The following is a 25,539-nucleotide window of genomic DNA, read 5'->3' as shown; positions in this document are numbered from 1 at the left end:
TCTGTATATTGTTTTTCATTTTAACTACAAAACTAGGTCGATCTCTACCTTTAATGTATATTGAAAAATAAAAAAAATAAATAAACGCAAGTAAAGAAATGCGAATATTATAGTGAGTGTATCAGTGGCTTGATGAGACAGGTTTGCTTGATTGTGATTTTAGTTATAGATTGCATAAACAAGATAGCTGGATGTATTGTCTATAAAAAATGATGCAATATTCTTTATGCCAAATAAAAGATGCGCAAACAACATGCAGCAGAAACAAAGTGACACTACACCACTGTGCGTTAAAATGTACACCTATGTGTATTCATATAAACCTATATAAATCGGTTTAATTCAGCTTTTATTATTCTATATCGCACTGATATCTTAAGTATTGTTTTCTCTGAGTGAAAGTCGTTTTCCAGGCGTGTTGGGAAAACGGAAATTAGCGCATCCGACACTTCTCTCCCCAAATTACGCCATTCATCTTTAAATACTTATCAGCTCTTTTCACTTTTTAAGCTGGAAGCTGTATTTAAGCTTCGAGATGGATCCTTCAGACAGAGAGGTTTACAACAAGCTGACAAAAGACTCCGGATTTATTGTTAAGGTAAGAGAAAGAGGCTTTGGTTTTAATACAAATCCTACTAATAATAAGCGCAATTATTTTAGCGCATGTCGTATAGATATAGTGCTAATATTTCACAGGTGTAGAAATTAAAGTGATTGAATAGGATCTATATAAATTTCATTAAATAAGTTGACTAATATATAAGTTTTTTTTGTATGCACCTGGTCAAATTTGTGTCTACTATCATATGTTCATCTTTTATAGTATTGCTCATAATGAATGACTCACTGAAACCAGTTAATTCATATCATGGGCTGCTCTCTAATCTGTATTCCCTCTGCCTCAGTTTAATTATTCTCAGGGAGAATCTGAAAGATGGCAGGTCTTCATGCTTTCACCTGGCTGTGCACTGTGTTCATCTGCATGGCACATGTGTGCTCCATGCCTACGAACTGCAGGCTTCAGAAGAGACTGATGGAGGAGTCCCACAATATTCTGGAGAAAATGGTGAGCTGCACATTCATCTGATGCGCATCATGTAAAAAAAGAACTCAACATGTCCAACACTGAGCATCATATCTGCTTTTGTTGTCTATTAGGGAGACAGATTTCCTTTACACTGTTTTGAAGGCAGTGTTCTTGTCCCGTTTCCTGAGGCCGCGTTCCAGTTCAACACGTCTCAACAGGTGAAAATTAATTAGATATTATCTGTAATGTGTTTCAACATTTGTCAGATTGCTACTTCCTTTCACATTGTTTGAAGTTGTATTTTTTTATTCCTGCATTCTTTCAGTTTTTAGTTTGATCTAGGAATAACTTAATTAAAGAAAATTTCACTCTGAGACATATTCTGTACATTTATGTGTACACTGATATATCATCAAAGTGAATTTTTGCTAATGTGTTGCTCAGTGTTTCTTTGCTCCATTAAGAAGCAGTTAGCAGTTTTTTTGCCACTCTGATGTCACAGAAGGACTAACGATTGTTCATTAGCATTTAATAGGAGAAAAATGATCTGAAACATAAATGTATAACAGCTGGACTGTGATGAGTTACAGCAGAGACATGACTTTAGTTTGTGACCCACAAGATAATTAATGCAATGCCATTGATGGCAGTATTAGCATGAAGGTTGAAGTTGTGTACAAATAAGGAAGGGAGAGAACTGGACAGACTGAAAGACTAAAGACCCATTACATTACTCTCTAGACAGAGCTGAAGCATCTCGGCTAGCAAAGTGAGAAACAAAAACGTGGATGCTGTTTGTTTTTCTCCTCAGACACTGAACTGTAGAGTCAGTGTTATCTAAGCTCACTTAAAGGTACAAAGTGCTGCTTTATTTATATCTGATGCTGTGTTTATCCGATGTGACTCTGTAAACAGAAAAATCTTGCGGTTACAAAAACTACTTCAAGCATGGAGGGGTGTTTTCTTTGGTGTTCACTGGTTCGAGTTACAAGTTTCTACCTCAAGCCGAAAACACCATAAATCCCACTTAGTCACTAGCAGGTAGAACAGGTAGTTAAACAAACTGGAAATAGACCAAGAACTAAAAAGTGCTCTTGGAATGTAATAAGAGAATAAACCTTGTAAATCTTGTAAGATTACATGTTAATAATAAAGCTTAATTTGCCAGTCAGGATGAGTGTTTATTTATCTATCAGTCTGTCTGTCTGACTTTAATGTTGGTGTTCTGTGTCTACAGAAACATGCTGCCTCAGCAACCTGGAGGCCACAATTACTCACCACAAATATAATCTGCTTGTTGTAACATTACAATTATGTCTTTTTTCCTACCAAACAGGCTGTTGCCCTGGAAAAGACTATCTACCTAACACTGACCCACATCTACTCCTTGTTTGATGAAGACGGTGTTCCTGAGCAGTGGAAGAACGTCGAGGTCTTTCAGAACATCCTCGACCGCCAGATTGAGGAGAAAAAATGTGTAAGAAAGGAACTATAGCAAGAAAATAAAATGCAATATTTGAGCATTTAAGTCAAATATTTTAAGACCAAATCTGTTGCATTCCTTCAATGCATTTCAACTGAATAAAATTTTTCAAATTTCAGATTATGAACAAAACTCAAGACTCACAGGAGGATTTCGTCAGGCGTGAAAAGGCGCTCAAAGAGTATTTCGACAAAATATTAGCTGTTTTGAAAGAAAAGGTAAAGAGAACCTGTAATAAAGCTGTTACATGCAAACCTAGATTATCATTTGTATAATGCAACATTATAAAATAAAGGCTAAATATTTTTGCTCCTTTTATCTATTCAGAATTTCCAAGTTTGTGGTTGGGAATTTGTCCGTAAGGAGACCCTCATCGTTCTCCAGTACATCCTGAATAAAGACTTGGAGGGAGTTCTTTCTTCCAGTCGCGGCTGAGCAGCATCCAGTGTTCTTATATGATTGCATATTTATTTATTTATTTATTTGCGTTCCAGGTTGTATTTGTATTGAATAAATTTATACTCATTCAAACACAAATCAAGCCTTTGTTGTCATTCCATCCAATTTTTATTATACAGCACTTTGTTGTTGGGTTTTTTGGAGAAACTTCCCAGAGGCACAAACAAAAAACATAAAGCATAGTGACATGCAATATGTCAAAAAGTATGTGCACCCCTGACCCTCACACCCATATATGCTTTTTGAATGTATTTATTCCCTCTGTGATGTTATAATGAGCTCCAAAGGTTTTCCACTAGATGTTGAAGTGTATTTTTGGGGATTTTGTTTAGCTACAAGAGCATTAGTGAGATCAGACACTGGTGTTAGGTGAGGAGGTCTGGGGTTGAGTCGGGGTTCCAGTTCATCCTAATCATGTTCAGTGGGGTTAAGGTCAGGGTTCTGTGCAGGACACTCAAGATCTTCTACATCAGTGTTAACACCATGCCTTCATGAAGCTGGCTTTGTGTGGGAATTTCTTTAGGCCTATGTGTAATTGTAAAAGATAGGGTGACATCATGAATATTTTTGAGCATCATTTCTGTTTCTGGTTAAAGGTTTAACATGACAAGAAGGACAAATTGGTTAGGTGCATCCTGCTAGGCTTTGTGTAGTTTGTGAACTAACAATAACGTCCTTTGTTTGGCTAGTCTTATCAGAGATCCATATCCATATATATCCATTGTACCGCTTCTAAAGTAAGGTTAGAGTCAAGGTCAGGTGAGAGCAGTGTTGTTCCTGTAGGACTCATGCAGCTGAAGTCTGAGAGAATCCATGCATTGTTGAAGCACATTGATAAGCAATTTTTCTTCTACACTTCATATGTTGCTCTAATAAAGTGTAAAGTTCCTTAAGCTCTCACACGGTTTATGTTTTAGTGAAATATTTGATCTATTTGTGTTTTTAAATTTTTTTAGCAGTACAGACAGATGTTCTATAATCGTAATAAATGACATAATGAGACTCGCTTTAATTTTTTAACTGGTAAGTCCCTGAAGCTCTCATGATTATCAGATTTATATTCATTCGAGCAGTGGTTATATTATTTAAGAGAAACTAAAATAGTCATTGCTGCCTTTCACTGAAACCACTGACCACAGTCTTGTCAAAGAACTGCAGCTGCGCCTGCACCTGTAACTCGTCATATTTGCATAGAGAGAGAAAGAGACAGAGAGAGTGACAGAGAGAGAGAGAGAGAGAGAGAGAGAGAGAGAGAGAGAGAGAGAGAGAGAGAGAGAGAGAGAGTGTGTGTATAGTGGAAATTTTAACTTTAGAGATGTTCATAAGAACCTGTCCTTCTATGCTTCTATATTTTTTATGGCTGGTAGTTATTGTGACTAGAGATTGCAATTGTTTTCCTAAAACAGCTTCCAGCAGACCGTTCCCGTGGGACCTTGGTAGGTACAGATTAGCTTGGTCAGGAGATGAGCAGGCAATGCTTCTAAGCCAATGGTTGATGATGTTTTTGTTTTACATGTCCTGTTTGTCTGAATCCTGTCTATAAAATCCTGATGTTATCAAAGATCGGGGCCCTTCCTCTATCATGTTACTTGTGGAGTGTTGGGTCCTTCTGCAAAGCTGAACACAATAAACTGTGAAACCTTTTTTACAATTGCCTGTGCCTACCAGCGTGATATTTTATGCTTCAATTCTCTCAAACCTCAAAACTTCCACGACAAGAGAGAGAGAGAGAGAGAGAGAGAGAGAGAGAGAGAGAGAGAGAAGAGAGCGAGAGCGAGAGTGAAAGAGAGCTAGGGGATGGGGAGAGAGAGAGAGAGAGAGAGAGAGTGAAAGAGAGCTAGGGGATGGCGAGAGAGAGAGAGAGAGAGAGAGAGAGAGAGAGAGAGAGAGAGAGAGAGAGAGAGAGAGAGAGAGAACAGAGAGAGAGAGCGAGAGTGAAAGAGAGCTAGGGGATGGAGAGAGAGAGAGTGAGAGTGAGAGAGAGACAGAGACCAACAGCAGCGATGGTTTCTACACAGAAACCTATATTTCAGAGATCAACAGATCAACTCCTGAAGTGATTCCTAAAATTCCAAAGCGAGGTTTCGTGTTTCATATTTAAACTTTTCCTGAAATATATATTTTACAGGTGTTTTTATAGATATAAAAAACACTGCAAGCAAGTTTAACTATTTAATGTTATATGCATAAATCTGAGCTTCTCTCTAAAAATCCAACTCTCTAAATGTTTGTCAAGAAAGCAAAGTAACAAGGCTTCTGTTTATTACATGAGATTGAAATCCTGACAGACTCACTGCCTGATTTGATCCTGAACTATCTTTGTGGCATCATGTCTTTTTCTTTCCGGGTTATTAGCATTTGATTATTAATACTTTGTATTTAATATATTATTTTGTATTTGTGAATTTTACAAATTACATTAATATGTACACTTACACTTACAATAATATAACATGTATTATAAATGTTGTTGCAGCTGGATCATGATTTTGATTTTGCTGAACTTGTCCTTTTGACTGGAACATCTACGTTATTCAGTCCAGCAAACTGATCGTTCAAAAAACAAACGAATATAGACATTCAAGGTTGATTTTATTTACATGTTTTTTGTTTGTGTTGACTCAATCAACCAACCAACCAATGAATAAATAAATAAATAAATAAATAAATAAATAAATAAATAAATAAATAAATAAATAAATGCTATATTATAATAAAAGCAAAATTTAACATTTGCTCTGCACTTTTTTGTTCTCATAAAATAAACAAACCAGTAAAAATGACGATTAATCAATCATTACAATAACTGAAAATATGTTCCAGATGTTCTAAGAAGTTTTGTTGGTCTCTGGTCCACTTCAGTTCTTGCTCTCTATGAAAGTCTGCAACTTCTCGAGACTATCCAGCACCTCTTTTCTCACTATCTCCCAGGCGCATGAGCTGAACTCCTGTACAGCAGAAACACAATGCACATTCACATCATGCTAGACAGCAGAATTACATCACATCACCTCCACCTTGATTGTGTTTGTAGTTTCTTCTGTGTGTACTGACCTTCTCTTTCAGTCGCTCTTCCAGTTTTACAAAATAGGACCTGAGTGTATCAGTGCTGTTGCTCGCAGATTTGTCCATCACTGTCTGGACCTGTTTCCCTACCTACAGATGATTAAATAAGAGATGATGATGTAAACATTTCTTTACTTCCTCATACACTGGCATATATTCTATCAGTTTCAGAACCAAACTCAGAGCAGGACATTTCTAACTCACGCATTTCTGCAGATTGTCCACTTGTCTATCGATGATGGTCTTGAAGAGACTCAGGTTGTTTGTGTCCCATGTGACTGATGTGTGGTTGTTATTGAAGATTTTGGCGACTCCATTAAAAGTTTCAAGAGAAATCGGGAGCAAGTTTTCATTCTGTAAAGACAAATCGATACATACATTATTTTAACATCTGTTCTGTTGTCGGATAGAAAAATAATGACCGTTGTTGATGTTCTCCATTTTAGCCCTAAAACTACTTCAAAGCAGTGGTTCAGGAATGACAATGTCACTGGAGCAACAAGACTAATGAGTGACGGAAGATTTTGCCAAGAAGTGATTGTCATGCTGAAAATCTGAAATGCTAAATGTCATTTAGTTAAGTAATCTTAAACACAGACATGGGATATGGTATTAAAAATCATGAAAAATGATCAACATAAAAAGCTACATGACAGATTTGTCACTGAATGAAAATATCATTAGACATGAAAAAAAAAACGTCAGCAAATTGTTTGAAGACATCTACAGATCATTTTTCATTTTGTAAAAGCTGCAAATTAAAACTACACCTGGATGATTTACAGTTAACATTTCAGCACCTACCTTTGGAAAGGACACCTGTGGAAAGGAGTTGTTTTTTTCCTCTAAACACTCCAGTGGCATCCGACCACCCTGTAGACACACATTATTATTATTATTATTATTATTATTATTATTATTATTATTATTATTATTATTATTATTATTATTATTATTATTAACAACTGTTTCTCACCATGCTTTTGAGCAGTCCAGTGCTCTCCTCGTTCAGTGTTTGGAGTCTGAAGTGTGTCCACCTGCAGGATGGCACAGCTGCGGCTTCACACACACTCAACACCAACACGAACACAAACCTCAACAGCTCCATGTTAAACACTCAGTAAGTAAAATGGTAAACACTCTGTGAGAAATGGTTCAGTTAGCTCAGTGCTCCTCTGATGTGGTGTTATCTAAGACTGCCACCAGGTCTGCCTCTATTTATTTAACCCACAATATGTTCCTAAAAGTACATGAAGAGAAATGTGGTTTCATTTTTCTTTTCTTTACTCTTCTTTTCCTTTCTTATGCAGTTTGTAAAATGATGCGTATGAGTTTTAAAGTATTAATGTACGTTTTATTCTGTTTTTGTCATTATGAAGCTCATATGAAGTCAAAGCTGCTTAATCTCACACAGTGTCCATGTTTGAGTTACATGGACATCTCTAGAATGATTTGTAATGCAGAAATAGAGAAAGCCCAGCTGCGGTGGCATTGTCTCTATTAGGCTAAAGTATTTTACACTGTATTTATTCACTGTACCATTAAGGATTTGGGGTGTGGTAGCCTAGTGGTTAAGGAGTTGGTCTGTCATTTGGAAGGTTGAGAATCCCAGGTCTACCAAGCGGCCACTGCTGGGCTTCTGAGCAAGGACCTTAATCCTCAATTGCTCAGTTGTATATAAAAAAAAAACAGATGTAAGTCGCTCTGGATAAGAGGGTCTCCTAAATGCTGTAAAGGTAAAATGCAAATGTACTTAAGAAAATCAGTGAACTATAATATGCTATATAAACTATAATATCAGCTGTACGGTTTAGCCTTTAAATATTTGAACTTAAGTGTAGTTTAAACTTGTATTAGGTTTAAAAATGTTTTTTATAATAATAATTAAAAAAAAATAATAATAAAAAAATAATAATAATAATAAATAAATAAATAAATAATAATAATAATTTTATTATTATTATTATTATTATTATTATTATTATTATTATTATTATTATAAAGCATTGTTGTTTTGTTTTTTTCATTTGATAAACGATAATATAATATATAATATAGTGATTATATTTTGTACCGACATTAACGGCTTATTTTGCATTTTTGAGAACCGCAGGGGAAATCCTAATAATACGTACTAATGAAAACACGAACGGATGCAACTTTCTTTAAAAAGGATTTCGATCATGACACATTAATTAAAGAGAATTAACACGTTTGGTTTTTTTCGGGTAGGTGTATTTCACGGTAATTCTGCCTATAGTCAGCTTAATGACGTCACCGCATAAGATGTTTAGTAGCTATGAATTTGATTCTGTTTCTTTAGAGAAATTTACTTTAAGCAACGTCAGACGGAGACAATATCATTTAGTGTTAGGGAAGACATTTTCAATTTCACCTCAATACATCACCATATTTAAGAAAATCCTCTAATCTACTTGCACACCTGGAATCTCGTTAAGTTCAATGGTTTATTTTTGAATGTAACACCTGGCAGGATTTACTGTGGGGTTTAAGAATCAGCTCTTTGTCCTTCAAGCCAATTTACATATTAATAAATATTTAAAAAAAATAATAATAATTCTCAGTGTTCTAAATTTGTGCACTTATCAAACACAATGTTGTGCGTAGCTTTTACACAGTGCTCGAATATATCAGCACACAAAGCTCAAAGTAGTCTAACAAATAGGATAAACTAAACTAAACTGTGACCTGGATGAGAGCAAAATAATTAAGAGCAAGGATACAGAGTTTGGGTCAGATTGAGTATTTTGAAAAGAGAAGCACTAGGAGTTTAATTCAGTCTGTCTCATGATTATTCTGGAGCCACTTAGGGTAAGAATCTGGATTAAAATAAAAATGTTAATTAGGATGTGATTATTTAAATTAACAAATCATTCACATGATGTTTTTTTTCTATAGCGCATTACACAATTTATTCATGTTGACAACCTAAAGGTTTATTTTACTAAATGAAATCGATGATGATAAACGGCACTGAAAATAAAATAATGTGCAAAAATACTGTTAACTCTGTTACTGATAAAGCTATAATTTTACACTTGATCGCTTTTAAACTGTTAAACTGATCACATTTAAATATGACGTTTGTAGTGTTTCGATATTAGCTACATCTCTAGAATATGAGCTGTATAACAGAAAACTTATTATTTAGACGATTACGTTGCACTGGACCTCTAATATAAAACGAGCTCTTGCTGCTGTCAATCACACCCCGGAAATGGTTCCAGTGAATTGATGATCCACTAATTTCAGTTTCAAATGATCTTTGTTAAACGAGCAGACATTGTAAGGCAAGCCGCCATTGTTAGGGAAATGCCGCCTACAATTTGAAACTGAAACGGAATGTGACGTTATGTCATCTTGCAATGTCCATCTGTGATAACGCGTTTGTGTTTCCCCCTCTGCTGATGTCAGACGCATCTTCAATTTAATTGGGAAACAAAATATGTATTTTTTAATCTGAAAGTTTTCGAAATCAAAAAAGAAATTGCGTAACCACAAAATCCCTGCCTATATAAAACGATTTAAATAGACGAAGGACTGCTGTTAGTGTTCATTAGCACTGCTTCAGAAATTCAGAGCAACACTGATTCTAACTAGGACTTAAGTGTTTAGCAGTTTTTCTGAGTGTTTAACATGGAGCTGTTGAGATTTGTGTTCGTGTTGGTGTTGAGTCTGTGTGTAGCCGCAGCTGCGCCATCCTGCATTTGGACACACTTCAGACTCCCAACGCTGAACAAAAAGAGCATTGGACTGCTGGAGAGCATGGTGAGAAACAGCTAATAATAATAATAATAATAATAATAATAATAATAATAATAATAATAATAATAATAATAATAATAATAATAATGTGTGTCTACAGGGTGGTCGGATGCCACTGGAGTGTTTAGAGGAAAAAAACAACTCCTTTCCACAGGTGTCCTTTCCAAAGGTAGGTGCTGAAATGTTAACTGTAAATCATCCAGGTGTAGTTTTAATTTGCAGCTTTTACAAAATGAAAAATGATCTGTAGATGTCTTCAAACAATTTGCTGACGTTTTTTTTCACGTCTAATGACATTTTCATTCAGTGACAAATCTGTCATGTAGCTTTTTATGTTGATCATTTTTCATAATCTTTAACGCCATATCCCATGTCTGTGTTTAAGATTACTTAACTAAATGACATTGTGCATTTTCAGCATCACAATCACTTCTTGGCAAAATCTTCCATCACTCATTAGTCTTGTAGCTCCAGTGACATTGCCATTCCTGAACCACTGCTTTGAAATAGTTTTCGGGCTAAAAAGAAGAACATCAACAACGATCATTATTTTCTACCCGACAACAGAACAGATGTTAAAATAATGTATGTATCGATTTGTCTTTACAGAATGAAAACTTGCTCCCGGTTGCTCTTGAAACTTTTAATGGAGTCGCCAAAATCTTCAATAACAACCACACATCAGTCACATGGGACACAAACAACCTGAGTCTCTTCAAGACCATCATCGATAGACAAGTGGACAATCTGCAGAAATGCGTAAGTTAGAAATGTCCTGCTCTGAGTTTGGTTCTGAAACTGATAGAATATATGCCAGTGTAGGAGGAAGTAAAGAAATGTTAACATCATCATGTCTTATTTAATCATCTGTAGGTAGGGAAACAGGTCCAGACAGTGATGGACAAATCTGCGAGCAACAGCACTGATACACTCAGGTCCTATTTTGTAAAACTGGAAGAGCGACTGAAAGAGAAGGTCAGTACACAGAGAAGAAACTACAAACACAATCAAAATCACACGCTCTAAACCTCTGCATGAAGCGTTTGTGGAGGTGATGTGATGTAATTCTGCTGTTTAACATGATGTGAATGTGCATTGTGTTTCTGCTGTACAGGAGTTCAGCTCATGCGCCTGGGAGATAGTGAGAAAAGAGGTGCTGGATAGTCTCGAGACGTTGCAGACTTTTATAGAGAGCAAGAACTGAAGTGGACCAGAGACCAACAAAACTTCTTAGAACATCTGGAACATATTTTCAGTTATTGTAATGATTGATTAATCGGCATTTTTACTGGGTTGTTTATGAGAACAAAAAAGTGCAGAGCAAATGGTTAATCTTGCTTTTATTATAATATAGCATTTTACTATTTATTTATTTATTTATTTATTTATCTATCTATTTATTGGTTGGTTGATTGATTCAACACAAACAAAAATCATGTAAATAAAATCAAATGTGAATGTCTATTTTCGTTCGTTTTTGGAACGATCAGTTTGCTGGACTGAATAATATAGCATTTTTCTATTATTTATTTATTTATTTATTTGTTTGTTTGTTTATTTATTTATTTATTTATTTATTTATTTATGTATAAGAAGAAAATACGTGTGCAGTACGTATGTTTTTATATTGTGTTTTTTTAGAATATAACGCATTTCACTTTTATTACTTATTTAATTGCGGTCCTGGAGATTGTTGTATGCATTTGAATGTTTGCACATTGAAAAAAAAATCAATAAATAACTTTTTTAAAAAAAATTAAAAATTGCACACGTTTTTTCCACCCACAGCTTTTTTTGTTACCTAAAAACAAAGGTGGATTGACTGATCAATTAAATTAATGCTAGAGCTAGAGTTAAATGAATGTTAAAGCCTGAACAAACACACCGCTAACAAGAAATGCCGTTGCGCATCTTTCAAATCAAGTCCACTGATTAGGGCTTAGTTATGCAAATAAGGACATTTGTAATTGGTCCATGAAACACACACACACACACACACACACACACACACACACACAAACCGAGAACTTTTTCAAGCTATAAATCCGCGTGCAAAAATAAATCCGCTATAAATCAAGTTATAATTCCGCATGCATCTTTGCTATCTTTACTCTTTCTATACTACTACTACTACTACTACTACTACTACTAATAATAATAATAATAATAATAATAATAATAATAATAATAATAATAATGATGATAATTATTCATGTTCTCCCCGTGCCTCTGGGGTTTCCTCCGGGTACTCCGGTTTCCTCCCCCGGTCCAAAGACATGCATGGTATAGGTTGATTAGCATCTCTGGAAAAATTGTCCGTAGTGTGTGAGTGCGTGAGTGAATGAGTGTGTGTGTGTGTGCCCTGCGATGGGTTGGCACTCCGTCCAGGGTGTATCCTGCCTTGATGTCCGATGACACCTGAGATAGGCACAGGCTCCCCGTGACCCGAGGTAGTTCGGATAAGCGGTAGAAGATGAATGAATGAATGAATGAATAATAATAATTATTATTATTGCTGTGTGTGAGCTTGGAGATTACGATTTGTATGCATTAATGAGGTAATTACCATATATAAATAACCATAAGTGAGTGTTACGTTTCGCATTAGTCTAGTGGTATAATTGTAGAAACAAAAATAAAAATAAATATGCAAGCTTTTAACGAGCGCTGGTCTGAACACTGCCATGGTAGACATGGTAGTCTTAAAGACCCTCTGCAGCACATGGTTTTAGTTGTTCACATACTATGATTTTTATTTGATCACATACTAAAGCAATATTTACTAAATTCATTTAAAAATAAACGAAAAATGTTACTCAGACCAAAATCTTAATATTCAATTCAATTTAATTTATTTGTATAGCGCTTTTAACAATTTCCAATTGTCTCAAAGCAGCTTTACAGAAGTATGGAAACAGAAGAGAGAGAAAAAGAAATATAATAATAATAATAATAATAATAATAATAATAAGAAGAAGAAGAAGAAGAAGAAGAAGAAATAAGAAGAAGAAATAAGAATAAAAATAAATAAGTGAATATATACAATTAAAGTTTAAAATTTAAAAAAGATTAATTTAAAATTTGAATTTAAAAAAAAAATTAAAACCCTATATATCTATCCTTCTCCGTCCGGAGGTGACGGTGGCAAGGAAAATCTCCCTGAGATGATCTGAGGAAGAAACCTTGAGAGGAACCAGATTCAGAAGGGAACTTCATCCTCATTTGGGTGACACTCTACAGTAAATAGTGTAAATGTAAATAATGTGCTTTCTACAACAGTTTATAGTGCAGCCGAGAGCTCCTGTAATGGGTCATCATTAAGTCTGAGTTCAGCACAGACCTGATTGCTGATGAAGACCAGACCATACAGCTGACTGACACAATATCTAGTCAGCTTAAATGAATAACTATGCAACAAATGAATATTCTTTTAAAGATTCAAATAAAGAGCTAAAGCTATAAACACATGCTGGCACAAATGAAAAACATGTTATTAAAATGGTAAAAGGCTAATCTGTGTTTCTTTGGAATGAACTATAATTTTCTATCATGTTTTGGGGGGATTTCATTTTACTGATGGGAATTCAAAAACTGTCCTGAATTGTTTTCATAATGTATAATATGTAGCATCATCACTGCCTAATTGGTTAGAAACAGAAAAAAATGAATCATCAGAAGATGGCGGGTTTCGTAGTTCATTTTTTTATTAATTTATCAATATGATCCATTTTTGTTTGTTTGTTTTTGGTAACACAGAAACTGGCAATCAAAACAAACCATAAACAAATAACACTGCACAACGAATCAATGTTTCATCATCAAACTCTGCTCATAAATAAATAAATAAATAAATACATACAAATTAATTAATAAATAGATGATTAAATAAGAGATGATGATGTTAACATTTCTTCACTTCCTCATACACTGGCATATATTCTATCAGTTAGGGAAGACATTTTCAATTTCACCTCAATACATCACCTTATTTAAGAAAATCCTCTAGTCTACTTGCACATCTGGAATCTCGTTAAGTTCAATGGTTTATTTTTGAATGTAACACCTGGCAGGATTTACTGTGGGGTTTAAGAATCAGCTCTTTGTCCTTCAAGCCAATTTACATATATATATATATATATTAATTCTCAGTGTTCTAAATTTGTGCACTTATCAAACACAATGTTGTGCGTATTTACACAGTGCTCGAATATATCAGCACACAAAGCTCAAAGTACAAATAGGATAAACTAAACTAAACTGTGACCTGGATGAGAGCAAAATTATTAAGAGCAAGGATACAGAGTTTGGGTCAGATTGAGTATTTTGAAAAGAGAAGCACTAGGAGTTTAATTCAGTCTGTCTCATGATTATTCTGGAGCCACTTAGGGTAAGAATCTGGATTAAAATAAAAATGTTAATTAGGATGTGATTATTTAAATTCACAAATAATTCACATGATGTTTTTTTTTCTATAGCGCATTACACAATTTATTCATGTTGACAACCTAAAGGTTTATTTTACTAAATGAAATCGATGATGATAAACGGCACTGAAAATAAAATAATGTGCAAAAATACTGTTAACTCTGTTACTGATAAAGCTATAATTTTACACTTGATCGCTTTTAAACTGTTAACTTGATCACATTTAAATATGACGTTTGTAGTGTTTCGATATTAGCTACATCTCTAGAATATGAGCTGTATAACAGAAAACTTATTATTTAGACGATTACGTTGCACTGGACCTCTGATATAAAACGAGCTCTTGCTGCTGTCAATCACACCCCGGAAATGGTTCCAGTGAATTGATGATCCACTAATTTCAGTTTCAAATGATCTTTGTTAAACGAGCAGACATTGTAAGGCAAGCCGCCATTGTTAGGGAAATGCCGCCTACAATTTGAAACTGAAACAGAATGTGACGTTATGTCATCTTGCAATGTCCATCTGTGATAACGCGTTTGTGTTTCCCCCTCTGCTGATGTCAGACGCATCTTCAATTTAATTGGGAAACAAAATATGTATTTTTTAATCTGAAAGTTTTCGAAATCAAAAAAGAAATTGCGTAATCACAAAATCCCTGCCTATATAAAACGATTTAAATAGACGAAGGACTGCTGTTAGTGTTCATTAGCACTGCTTCAGAAATTCAGAGCAACACTGATTCTAACTAGGACTTAAGTGTTTAGCAGTTTTTCTGAGTGTTTAACATGGAGCTGTTGAGATTTGTGTTCGTGTTGGTGTTGAGTCTGTGTGTAGCCGCAGCTGCGCCATCCTGCATTTGGACACACTTCAGACTCCCAACGCTGAACAAAAAGAGCATTGGACTGCTGGAGAGCATGGTGAGAAACAGCTAATAATAATAATAATAATAATAATAATAATAATAATAATAATAATAATAATAATAATAATAATGTGTGTCTACAGGGTGGTCGGATGCCACTGGAGTGTTTAGAGGAAAAAAACAACTCCTTTCCACAGGTGTCCTTTCCAAAGGTAGGTGCTGAAATGTTAACTGTAAATCATCCAGGTGTAGTTTTAATTTGCAGCTTTTACAAAATGAAAAATGATCCTTAGATGTCTTCAAACAATTCGCTGACGTTTTTTTTTCATGTCTAATGACATTTTTATTCAGTGACAAATCTGTCATGTAGCTTTTTATGTTGATAATTTTTCATAATCTTTAACGCCATATCCCATGTCTGTGTTTAAGATTACTTAACTAAATGACATTGTGGCATTTTCAGCATCACAATCACTTCTTGGCAAAATCTTCCATCACTCATTAGTCTTGTAGCTCCAGTGACATTGTCATTCCTGAACCACTGCTTTGAAGTAGTTTTAGGGCTAAAATGGAGAACATCAACAACGGTCATTGTTTTCTATCCGACAACAGAACAGATGTTAAAATAATGTATGTATCGATTTGTCTTTACAGAATGAAAACTTGCTCCCGATTTCTCTTGAAGCGTTTAATGGAGTCGCCAAAATCTTCAATAACAACCACACATCAGTCACATGGGACACAAACAACCTGAGTCTCTTCAAGACCATCATCGATAGACAAGTGGACAATCTGCAGAAATGCGTAAGTTAGAAATGTCCTGCTCTGAGTTTGGTTCTGAAACTGATAGAATATATGCCAGTGTATGAGGAAGTAAAGAAATGTTTACATCATCATGTCTTATTTAATCATCTGTAGGTAGGGAAACAGGTCCAGACAGTGATGGATAAATCTGCGAGCAACAGCACTGATACACTCAGGTCCTATTTTGTAAAACTGGAAGAGCGACTGAAAGAGCAGGTCAGTACACAGAGAAGAAACTACAAACACAATCAAAATCACACGCTCTAAACCTCTGCATGAAGCGTTTGTGGAGGTGATGTGATGTAATTCTGCTGTTTAACATGATGTGAATGTGCATTGTGTTTCTGCTGTACAGGAGTTCAGCTCATGCGCCTGGGAGATAGTGAGAAAAGAGGTGCTGGATAGTCTCGAGACGTTGCAGACTTTCATAGAGAGCAAGAACTGAAGTGGACCAGAGACCAACAAAACTTCTTAGAACATCTGGAACATATTTTCAGTTATTGTAATGATTGATTAATCGTCATTTTTACTGGTTTGTTTATGAGAACAAAAAAAATGCAGAGCAAATGCATCTTGCTTTTATTATAATATAGCATTTTCCTATTTATTTATTTATTTATTTATTTATTTGTTTGTTTGTTTGTTTGTTTGTTTGTTTGTTTATCTATTTAATGGTTGGTTGATTGATTCAACACAAACAAAAATCATGTAAATAAAATCAAATGTGAATGTCTATTTTCGTTCGTTTTTGGAACGATCAGTTTGCTGGACTGAATAATATAGCATTTTTCTATTATTTATTTATTTATTTATTTATTTATTTATTCATGTATAAGAAGAAAATACATGTGCAGTACGTATGTTTTTATATTGTGTTTTATTAGAATATAACGCATTTCACTTTTATTACTTGAGTCCTGGAGATTGTTGTATGCATTTGAATGTTTGCACATTGAAAAAAAAATCAATAAATAACTTTTTTTTTAAAATTAAAAATTGCACACATTTTTTCCACCCACAGCTTTTTTTGTTACCTAAAAACAAAGGTGGATTAACTGATCAATTAAATGAATGCTAGAGAGCGTTAAAGCCTGAACAAACACATCGCTAACAAGAAATACCATTGCGCATCTTTCAAATCATGTCGACTAATTAGGGCTTAGTTATGCAAATAAGGAAATTTGTAATTGGTCCATGAAACACACACACACACACACACACACACACACACACACACACACACAAACCGACAACTTTATCTTGTCTTTCTATACTACTACTACTACTACTACTACTACTACTACTACTACTAATAATAATAATAATAATAATTATTATTATTATTATTATTATTATTATTATTAATATTATTATTGCTGTGTGTGAGCTTGGAGATTACGATATGTATGCATTAATTAGGTAATTACCATATATAAATAAACATAAGTGAGTGTTACGTTTCGCATTAGTCTAGTGGTATAATTGTAGAAACAAAAAAAATTAAAATAAATATGCAAGCTTTTAACGAGCGCTGGTCTGAACACTACCACAGCACCAGGAACAAAGACAATATACGCATAAATACTACTGATAATAATAATAATAACAATAGTAATAATAATAATAATTATTATTATTTTTGTATGATTATTATTATTATTATTATTATTATTATTATTATTATTATTATTATTATTATTATTATTATTATTATAATTAACAGGATGACAATAATTGAGGGAGCAAGACTTCTAGCTAAACTATCAAAGAAAAAAGAAACAATATAACAATCATTTTCCACTACTCCTTTTCTGGATTCATTAGCAGTGAAATGGTAGTCTTAAATACCCTCTGCAGCACATGGTTTTAGTTCTTATGTTTTGTGATTTTTATTTGATCACATACTAAAGCAATATTTACTAAATTAATTTTAAAGTAAACGAAAAATGTTACTCTTAATATTCAATTCAATTTAATTTATTTGTATAGCGCTTTTAACAATTTCCCATTGTCTCAAAGCAGCTTTACAGAAGTATGGAAACAGAAGAGAGAGAAAAAGAAATATAATAATAATAATAATAATAATAATAATAATAATAATAATAATAATAATAAGAAGAAGAAGAAGAAGAAGAAGAAGAAGAAGAAGAAGAAATAAGAATAAAAATAAATAAGTGAATATATACAATTAAAGTTTAAAATTTAAAAAAGATTAATTTAAAATTTGAATTTAAAATAAATTTAAAACACTATATATCTATCTTTATCCGTCTGGAGGTGACGGTGGCAAGGAAAATCAACCTCATTCTCATTTGGGTGACACTCTACAGTAAATAGTGTAAATGTAAATTATGTCCTTTCTACAACAGTTTATAGTGCAACCAAGAGCTCCTGTGGAACTAATGGGTCATCATTAAGTCTGAGTTCAGCACAGACCTGATTGCTGATGAAGACCAGAACATACAGCTGACTGACACAATATCTAGTCAGCTTAAATGAATAACTATGCAAAAATTAATATTCTTTTAAAGATGCAAATAAAGAGCTAAAGCTATAAACACATGCTGGCACAAATGAAAAACATGTTATTAAAATGGTAAAAGGCTAATCTGTGTTTCTTTGGAATGAACTATAATTTTCTATCATGTTTTGGGGGGATTTCATTTTACTGATAAGAATTCAAAAACTGTCCTGAATTGTTTTCATAATGTATAATATGTAGCATCATCACTGCCTAATTGGTTAGAAACAGAAAAAATGAATCATCAGAAGATGGCTGGTTTTGTAGTTCATTTTTTTATTCATTTATCAATATGATACATTTTTGTTTGTTTGTTTTTGGTATCACAGACATTGACAATCAAAACAAACCCTAGACAATTAACACTGCACAATGAATCAATGTTTCATCATCAAACTCTGCTCATAAATAAACCAATAAATAGATTTTTATATAATAAATAAATAAATAAATAATTTCATAAATAGTTAAATAAAATTTAAATAAAAAAGATACATCATTTTAACTGATGGCTGAGATTTTGAAACTGCGAAGCCTGAGACTCAGCAAGCCTGGCTGTCTCATATTTGGTCCAATTATTAAAGAACAGTAATACATGCTCTTCTTTAATCAATCTTCTTACAATCTTATTACAATCCATTTTTTTAATTGGTCTTTTTTATTAGTTTCCCGTTGACACTGGCAGCAACGATGTCCATCCTCATAAGGTGATGCATCACCACATTCCTGATTAGCTCCAAAGAGTGTGCGCTGTAGTTCTGCAACAAAAATTAAAACACATCAAATGACCGTCCAATATATCGATTAATATACATTTGCATATATTACTTCTCTGTTTCAGGACATTTACACTTATGTAAATTTTTATTCACATGTGTGACTTATATTACACACTGCACACATTTTAGCACTACAGAGATATGAGCTCTCAGACACTGTATAGTGGACTCACTACACTACAGTGGAAAATCTAGTGAGTGAAATGTAAATTCTATCACATGGACTGAATGAAACTAGAAACTTTTACCCACAAGCCTGAGTTTCCCACTGATTTAAATAATATGGGGTCCTCACAGGGGTTGTGGGGATCTTTGGTCCAGAACACAACAGACCACAATGAGTGTCACTTAAGATTTAATCATTAAAAACATGAATGAGAAAGTGGAATTGGAAATTTTAGTGATGCTGAAGCTCTATTTCAGGATAAAGTGACATTTCAGGTGCTGTCAGAAGCTCCCAATGCTTCAAATAATCTTTTTTTTTTTTAAGTCTCCAGGTCATAAACTTTGCATATATATTTAATCGTTAAAACTGGACTACAAAGATGACATGACACCTCAATGTTCACTCCTGGACTTTCCCTTTCTCTGGATTCACCATCATTGCTCATGGACCAGGCTCTAATAACATGTATTAGACTATAATGTATATAGTCTAGTATAGTACACCGTATAGGTAATACCATGACATCACAGACTGTATAACGATCAGCTTTCTGTCAAGTGCTCAATGATGGCTGCCTGTCATTCTTGAGGGTTAAACTTTTTCTAACACTTAACCTCTAAATAAAGGTTCATAAAATATTAAAGTAACAAACTTACAGCTTTTTTCAGAATTTTCTTCAACTTCTTGAAATGTCTCCTCACTTTTCGCTCACTGGAGGAACGTCCAACTCTTGCACCATATTCTGCTGTCTGTTTGAGAAGAAAGCACTAAAGTTACCTTAATGAACATCATTACAATATTATTTCAGTCTGATTGTAGCTTTTGAATATTTCTAATAGAGTTTTAGTGTCCATAATAAACATTTTCATTATTAATACAGAATATAAGTCCTGATGTATTAATACAAGGTGTTTATTAAAGACTTACACATTCTTCAAGCTCTTTTAATTGCCGGTAATTGAGGATGTTTAGGAAAGTATACAGTTTCTTGCTGTCCCATTTTTGCTGTTTAACTTCATCTAAATCAGACAGAATGTTGAAGAGACTGACGATCTGCTCTGTGGCCTCAGCCAGAAACCTAATCTGGTCTTCTGTCTGTATAAAAAAAGATGTGAGAAGAAAGTGAGATGCATTCAAAAGAATTAATTAAGTAGATCTTTATTTTAATTTTTCATATGAAAAAAACCTTACCTTGGCCTTTCTGATCTCAATGTATGCCTGGTCTGGAAATGGTTGGTGATTATTTGTAATAATCTCTCCACCCTAAAAAAAAACAGATATTAGAAAAAACTTAGAACATAGAAATACAATACATGCAGAATCTAAAGGGATCAACATTGCAGTCAAAAAATATATAAATTAACTACCAATTCAACTAATAATCTAAATACAAATAAGTGAATTTTAAGAGAAACAGAATAAATATAACTTCTAAATTTACTCAATTTAGCAAACGCAGTCCTGAAACAATTCCTGAATGAGCCTTAAGGTACAATGATGTGATAAGACTGCCATCACGTACTTAAGTACAGTAAAGATACCAGACTCTACTTTCTCTTTTTGCTGAGATGGTACCATCAATGGTGCTTTTACTATCTAGTGTGTATATGAGAAGGAGCAAGTGGTATCCATTTCATTAACTTTTTCAATAAGGCACATCGGTGGTGTTTAAGGCCCAAATAACTATTTAAATTGCTTTATATATATATATATATATATATATATATATATATATATATATATATATATATATATATATATATATATACACACATATACACACACTAAAAGTACAGAGCCGAGCTTATCAAAAGCATTGATAAATATCATTGATATCATTGTTACATGGTACAGTGAGCATCACACTGAACCCACTCTCTAAGAGATCATACAATCTTAACTTGGTGATGCATTTTTGAAACTCTTCCCAGGTTATGAGTTATAGTGTTGCAAAATAATAACTATTATAATACTGTCACAACAATAATATAATAATAACATCCGTAAGAGAAAGAAGAAGAAGAAGATGATGATGATTTGTTTACAGTAGTAGTAGTAGTAGCAGTAGTAGTAGTATTAGTATCATATTCAGAGCTGTTTTAGAGAAGTAAAGCTTCCTCCACTGACTCACCATTTCCTTCAGGAGTGACAGACACCAGTCGTTCTTCACTCTGTACTGACCGGTCATCCATTTGCAGGCACTGCTCCGCTCCTGCACGCTGAAAAACAGCAGTAAATAAAGACACGTCCAAGACTGTTTGGTGTTCATGTTCTCGCTCTCTGCTCGCTGTGATTGTCGGCGACATGGTGCACATCGCTAGCTTTATTTGTAGGTTTGGAAAGGGAAAATGAAGAGAGAATGTAACTCAAAGCTGTATGCACCAAGACACAGTGAGAAAACCCCTGCGAGCGCCTTCACTCCCCAAACTCCGCCCCTTTCGCTTTCACTTTCCACTCAGAAGACAAAGCATAAACAGTCTAAAACTACAAACATATTAAACAGCACGTTATCGTTAACATCTAACTGTTTGTGTTATATGTTTGTGACGGTTTAATCGCCAACAATTTACTCAACATGGCACATTGTAGTCCTGCACTATAAGACTTTGTCTCTGTCAAACTGAACAGCAGTAACGACGCACCGAAGCCTAGAAAATCAACAGAACAAAAAGTTGCTCAGAATTAAAGTACCGATGTTTAGATCTTACCTGAGGGACAAACGATACCGAGATCTTGAGATGTTTCCCCGCTGATGACAATCAGAAAAGCGAACACACAAACAGAAACAGAAATCCTTCCGGGGTCTTTCGTGAACATCACCCTAGTGGAGCGACTGCTGATGTAACGTGATGACGTGATGATGCAATCCGGAATTCCTCCCAGCCACGTTGCAAAAGTACAATAAAAAGCAAAGTAAGATTACATCACCAACCACTTACGTTGGTGACGTAATATTACTTTTCCTTTTATTGTTCCTTGACTAAGTTATGGGACAGGATGCTCCCAACACTTTGTGATGATTTGATGATGTGCAATCATCTTCATTTTAAATATGAATTCAATTCAATTCAAATCTGTTTTCAACAGAAACGGTCTTTTACACATTACACTAAAAGTCAATTGTATTGCCCATTATTTAATACTCAAATAAGTAATCCCTCTTCGCTGCTTCTCTCTTTCTACCCATCTCGAGGCATCCAGACATTGTACCAGCTCTGATTGTAATCTGTGCCATGAAGATTTTGGACCTCCACTGAGACGAGGCCGACTCTGTGAGGATCCTGAGACATCTAGAGATCTACCAGCTCCAGTTAGACTCTGCTATACTAAAGAGGAGATGTGAACTCCATGTGAACACGCCATTTAAATATATCTAATATTAATTAGAATTTTAATATTTTATTAATCTTTATATTATTCTTTATATTAACCTTTTGTTTTATGCTTATCCTCTGTAAAGCTGCTTTGAGACAATGTCGATTGTTAAACGTGCTATACAAATAAATTTGAATTGAGTTGAATTGAATTCATATTTAAGATGAAGATGAAGATGATTACACAAACAGAGGGATGATAGAGAGCATCTTGTCCGAACACTTAGTCAAGGAACTTTGAGATTGTGAGTATATACTGTAGCTGAAAAGGTCTTTAGTGTTAAGATTACAGGATGTGGGACCATGCACAGAAACAATGCTTGAATTTACTATATTTTCATTTTAACATTTGTTTTATTGTCCATAAAATAATTGCCCAAACTTTTTAAGGTATAGTTTGTAAAACTGGTGCCATTACCTGTTGTTAAGTTATGAGGTTGTATGGTTTGTTTGGAAAATTCATGCTAAGGTGTCCATGATCATGCTTTAAATCTCTGCACTGAAGTTATATAAGATAAATTATCGTGAATAGATTTTGCTCATGTCCTCTGTTATGTCTGCAAATGGGCTTTCTTAATATATGCACCTTTTGTTTTTGAATGTGTCTTTATAGGTAACCTGCAGAAGAAGTGATAAGGTGGAGCCTGCAAAAGTTTAAATACAATCTACATGTGGTACCATCTAGTGGTGTGTCATTTGCATTTGTAGCTTGCATTTGTAAACACACGCACACACACACACACACACAAGCTCACACACACGCACATGCGCACACACACATGCACGCACATATACTGTTTAAATGTCTTGCACTTCCATATTTACATTTAAATTTACATTTACATTTACAGTGCTGAATTAACACTTGATGTGTTGAGGATAATCACTGATCATAAGAAACACCCACACAAACACAGAATGTCACAAAGCCACACTGTTGGCTGTAATGACTCCAGCGCTGTAGAGTCAGGCAGCCAATCTTTAAGAACAAAGGTGATGTGCAGAATTGTAGCAACTACAGAGGTATAAAGTTGATGAGCCACACAATGAAGCTATGGGAAAGAGTAGTGGAAGCTAGGCTAAGAAAGGAAGTGTATATTTGTGAGCAGCAGTATGGCTTCATGCCCAGAAAGATACAGTTTTTGCTCTGAGAATGTTAATAGAGATGTACAGAAGGTCAGAAGGAGCCTCACTGCGTCTTTGTGGATTTAGAGAAAGTGTATGACAGGGTGACTAGAAAGGAGCTATGGTACTGTAGGAGGATGTCAGGAGAGGCAGAGAAGTATGTCAGAGTAGTTCAGGATATGTATTAGAGGAGTATAACAGCTGTGAGATCAGGTCTGTAGGTCAGACAGAGGAGTTCAAGGTGGTGGTGGGGCTAAATCAAGGATCGGATTTAAGTCCCTTCTTATTTGCTATGGTGATGGACAGACTAACAGATAAAATCAGACAGGAATCTCAGTGTTCAATTATGTTTGTGGATAACATTGTGATCTGTAGGGAGAGTAAGGAGCACGTGGAGGAACACCTGGAAAGGTGGAGGTCTGCTCTGGAAAGAAGAGGAATGAAGGTCAGTGGTAGTAAGACAGATTACATGTGTATGAACGAGAGGGAGGGAAGTAGAACAGTGAGGTTACAGGGGGCTGAGGCCAAGAAGGTGCAGGAGTTTAAGTATTTGGGGTCAGCCATCCAGTGTGGTGGGGAGTGTAGAAAAGAGGTGAAGAGGATGTTGAAGTAAACAGGTATCAGAGATGAGGATGTTGAGGTTCTCTTTAGGAGTGACGAGGATGGACAGGATTAGGAACGAGCAAATCAGAGGGACAGCTCAGGTTGTCTGTTTTGGGAACAAGGTCAGAGAGGCTAGATTGAGGTAGTTTGGACATGTACAGAGGAGGGAGATGGTTATATTGGTAGAAGGATGTTGCTGCCAGGTAAGAAGATATTTACTAAATCACTGAATCGTTTTCTTTTTAGGAAAAGGTCAATGGGTAGTTCTTTGACCGTCATATTTCCTCTTTCTGTGAAAGTAGGACATAATGAGCACTTTCGATTATAGACTAAATCAGACCGTAGAGTGAAACTAGAAGTGTGACCTGCAAACTAAGAGCAACAGTATCAGTGGTGTAGCACTTACCTGTTTCATTGCAGGGTCTATTTGCATTAGAGGGTTTATTTGTATTTTCATTCATTTTTTCATTTAAAATATTGTAAGATGTACAAGCACGTGTCAATCACTCATCTCTCATCGTCTACCGCTTATCCGAACTACTTCGGGTCACGGGGAGCCTGTGCCTGTCTCAGGCGTCATCGGGCATCAAGGCAGGATACACCCTGGATGGAGTGCCAACCCATCACAGGGCAGACACACACTCTCATTCACACACTACGGACAATTTTCCAGAGATGCCAATCAACCTACCATGCATGTCTTTGGACGGGGAGGAAACCGGAGTACCCGGAGGAAACCCCCGAGGCACGGGGGGAACATGCAAACTCCACACACACAAGGCGGAGGCGGGAATCGAACCCCCAACCCTGGAGGTGTGAGGCGAACCTGCTAACCACTAAGCCACCGTGCCCCCCAGCACGTGTCAATAAATAGACCTTGTTTATTGATGGACGTCCAATTTAAACAGAATTAAACTAATTTGATTAAATCGAATTTATTCTTGTTGTTGAATTTTTAATTACCCCACGTAGTACATAACTTTGAAGTATTCGTCCGTTTTCCACAAGAATTGCAGAACGATTTTATTATGGACAGATTTTCTAATGGAATTCATG

At 34.9% G+C, this 25,539-nt stretch overlaps 5 protein-coding genes across 7 annotated transcripts; 3 read left to right on the top strand and 2 right to left on the bottom strand.

The window, feature by feature from the left end:
* The first annotated feature begins 517 nt into the window (after nt 1-517).
* Nucleotides 518-2,985, top strand: LOC132864274 (interferon beta-like). The gene is made up of 6 exons (XM_060897634.1): nt 518-598; nt 906-1,066; nt 1,159-1,245; nt 2,364-2,504; nt 2,630-2,728; nt 2,838-2,985. The coding sequence occupies exons 2-6, from the start codon at nt 935-937 to the stop codon at nt 2,943-2,945; spliced, it is 567 nt and encodes a 188-aa protein (XP_060753617.1). The 5' UTR covers nt 518-598; nt 906-934; the 3' UTR covers nt 2,946-2,985.
* Nucleotides 2,986-5,827: 2,842 nt separating this feature from the next.
* LOC132863953 (interferon a3-like) lies at nt 5,828-7,527 on the bottom strand. The gene is made up of 6 exons (XM_060897065.1): nt 7,446-7,527; nt 7,012-7,151; nt 6,840-6,908; nt 6,240-6,389; nt 6,024-6,125; nt 5,828-5,917 (listed from the first exon to the last, which is right to left on the bottom strand). Exons 1-6 carry the CDS (start codon nt 7,525-7,527, stop codon nt 5,828-5,830), a joined length of 633 nt encoding a protein of 210 aa, XP_060753048.1.
* A 2,165-nt stretch (nt 7,528-9,692) lies between these two features.
* Nucleotides 9,693-11,114, top strand: LOC132863952 (interferon alpha-21-like). The gene is made up of 5 exons (XM_060897064.1): nt 9,693-9,824; nt 9,922-9,990; nt 10,431-10,580; nt 10,695-10,796; nt 10,936-11,114. The coding sequence occupies exons 1-5, from the start codon at nt 9,693-9,695 to the stop codon at nt 11,023-11,025; spliced, it is 543 nt and encodes a 180-aa protein (XP_060753047.1). The 3' UTR covers nt 11,026-11,114.
* Nucleotides 11,115-15,034: 3,920 nt separating this feature from the next.
* Nucleotides 15,035-16,387, top strand: LOC132863951 (interferon a3-like). The gene is made up of 4 exons (XM_060897063.1): nt 15,035-15,166; nt 15,766-15,915; nt 16,030-16,131; nt 16,271-16,387. Exons 1-4 carry the CDS (start codon nt 15,035-15,037, stop codon nt 16,358-16,360), a joined length of 474 nt encoding a protein of 157 aa, XP_060753046.1. The 3' UTR covers nt 16,361-16,387.
* Nucleotides 16,388-18,695: 2,308 nt separating this feature from the next.
* Nucleotides 18,696-22,223, bottom strand: LOC132864201 (interferon a3-like). Of its 3 annotated transcripts, none has more exons than XM_060897511.1 (6): nt 22,090-22,223; nt 21,513-21,593; nt 20,573-20,644; nt 20,309-20,476; nt 20,038-20,130; nt 18,696-19,194 (listed from the first exon to the last, which is right to left on the bottom strand). In XM_060897511.1, exons 2-6 carry the CDS (start codon nt 21,567-21,569, stop codon nt 19,081-19,083), a joined length of 504 nt encoding a protein of 167 aa, XP_060753494.1. In that variant the 5' UTR covers nt 21,570-21,593; nt 22,090-22,223; the 3' UTR covers nt 18,696-19,080. The 3 variants fall into 3 exon arrangements, with proteins under 3 accessions (XP_060753494.1, XP_060753493.1, XP_060753492.1); XM_060897510.1 differs by having other exon boundaries at nt 21,513-21,600; nt 22,090-22,219; XM_060897509.1 differs by lacking the exon at nt 22,090-22,223 and having other exon boundaries at nt 21,513-21,985.
* Between the last annotated feature and the right edge of the window lie 3,316 nt (nt 22,224-25,539).

Source organism: Tachysurus vachellii, chromosome 21, assembly GCF_030014155.1.
Source record: "Tachysurus vachellii isolate PV-2020 chromosome 21, HZAU_Pvac_v1, whole genome shotgun sequence".
NCBI classification, from domain to species: Eukaryota; Metazoa; Chordata; class Actinopteri; order Siluriformes; family Bagridae; genus Tachysurus; species Tachysurus vachellii.
The sequence above is the reverse complement of the archived record's forward strand: the minus strand, read 5'-3'. Positions and strand labels throughout refer to the sequence as shown.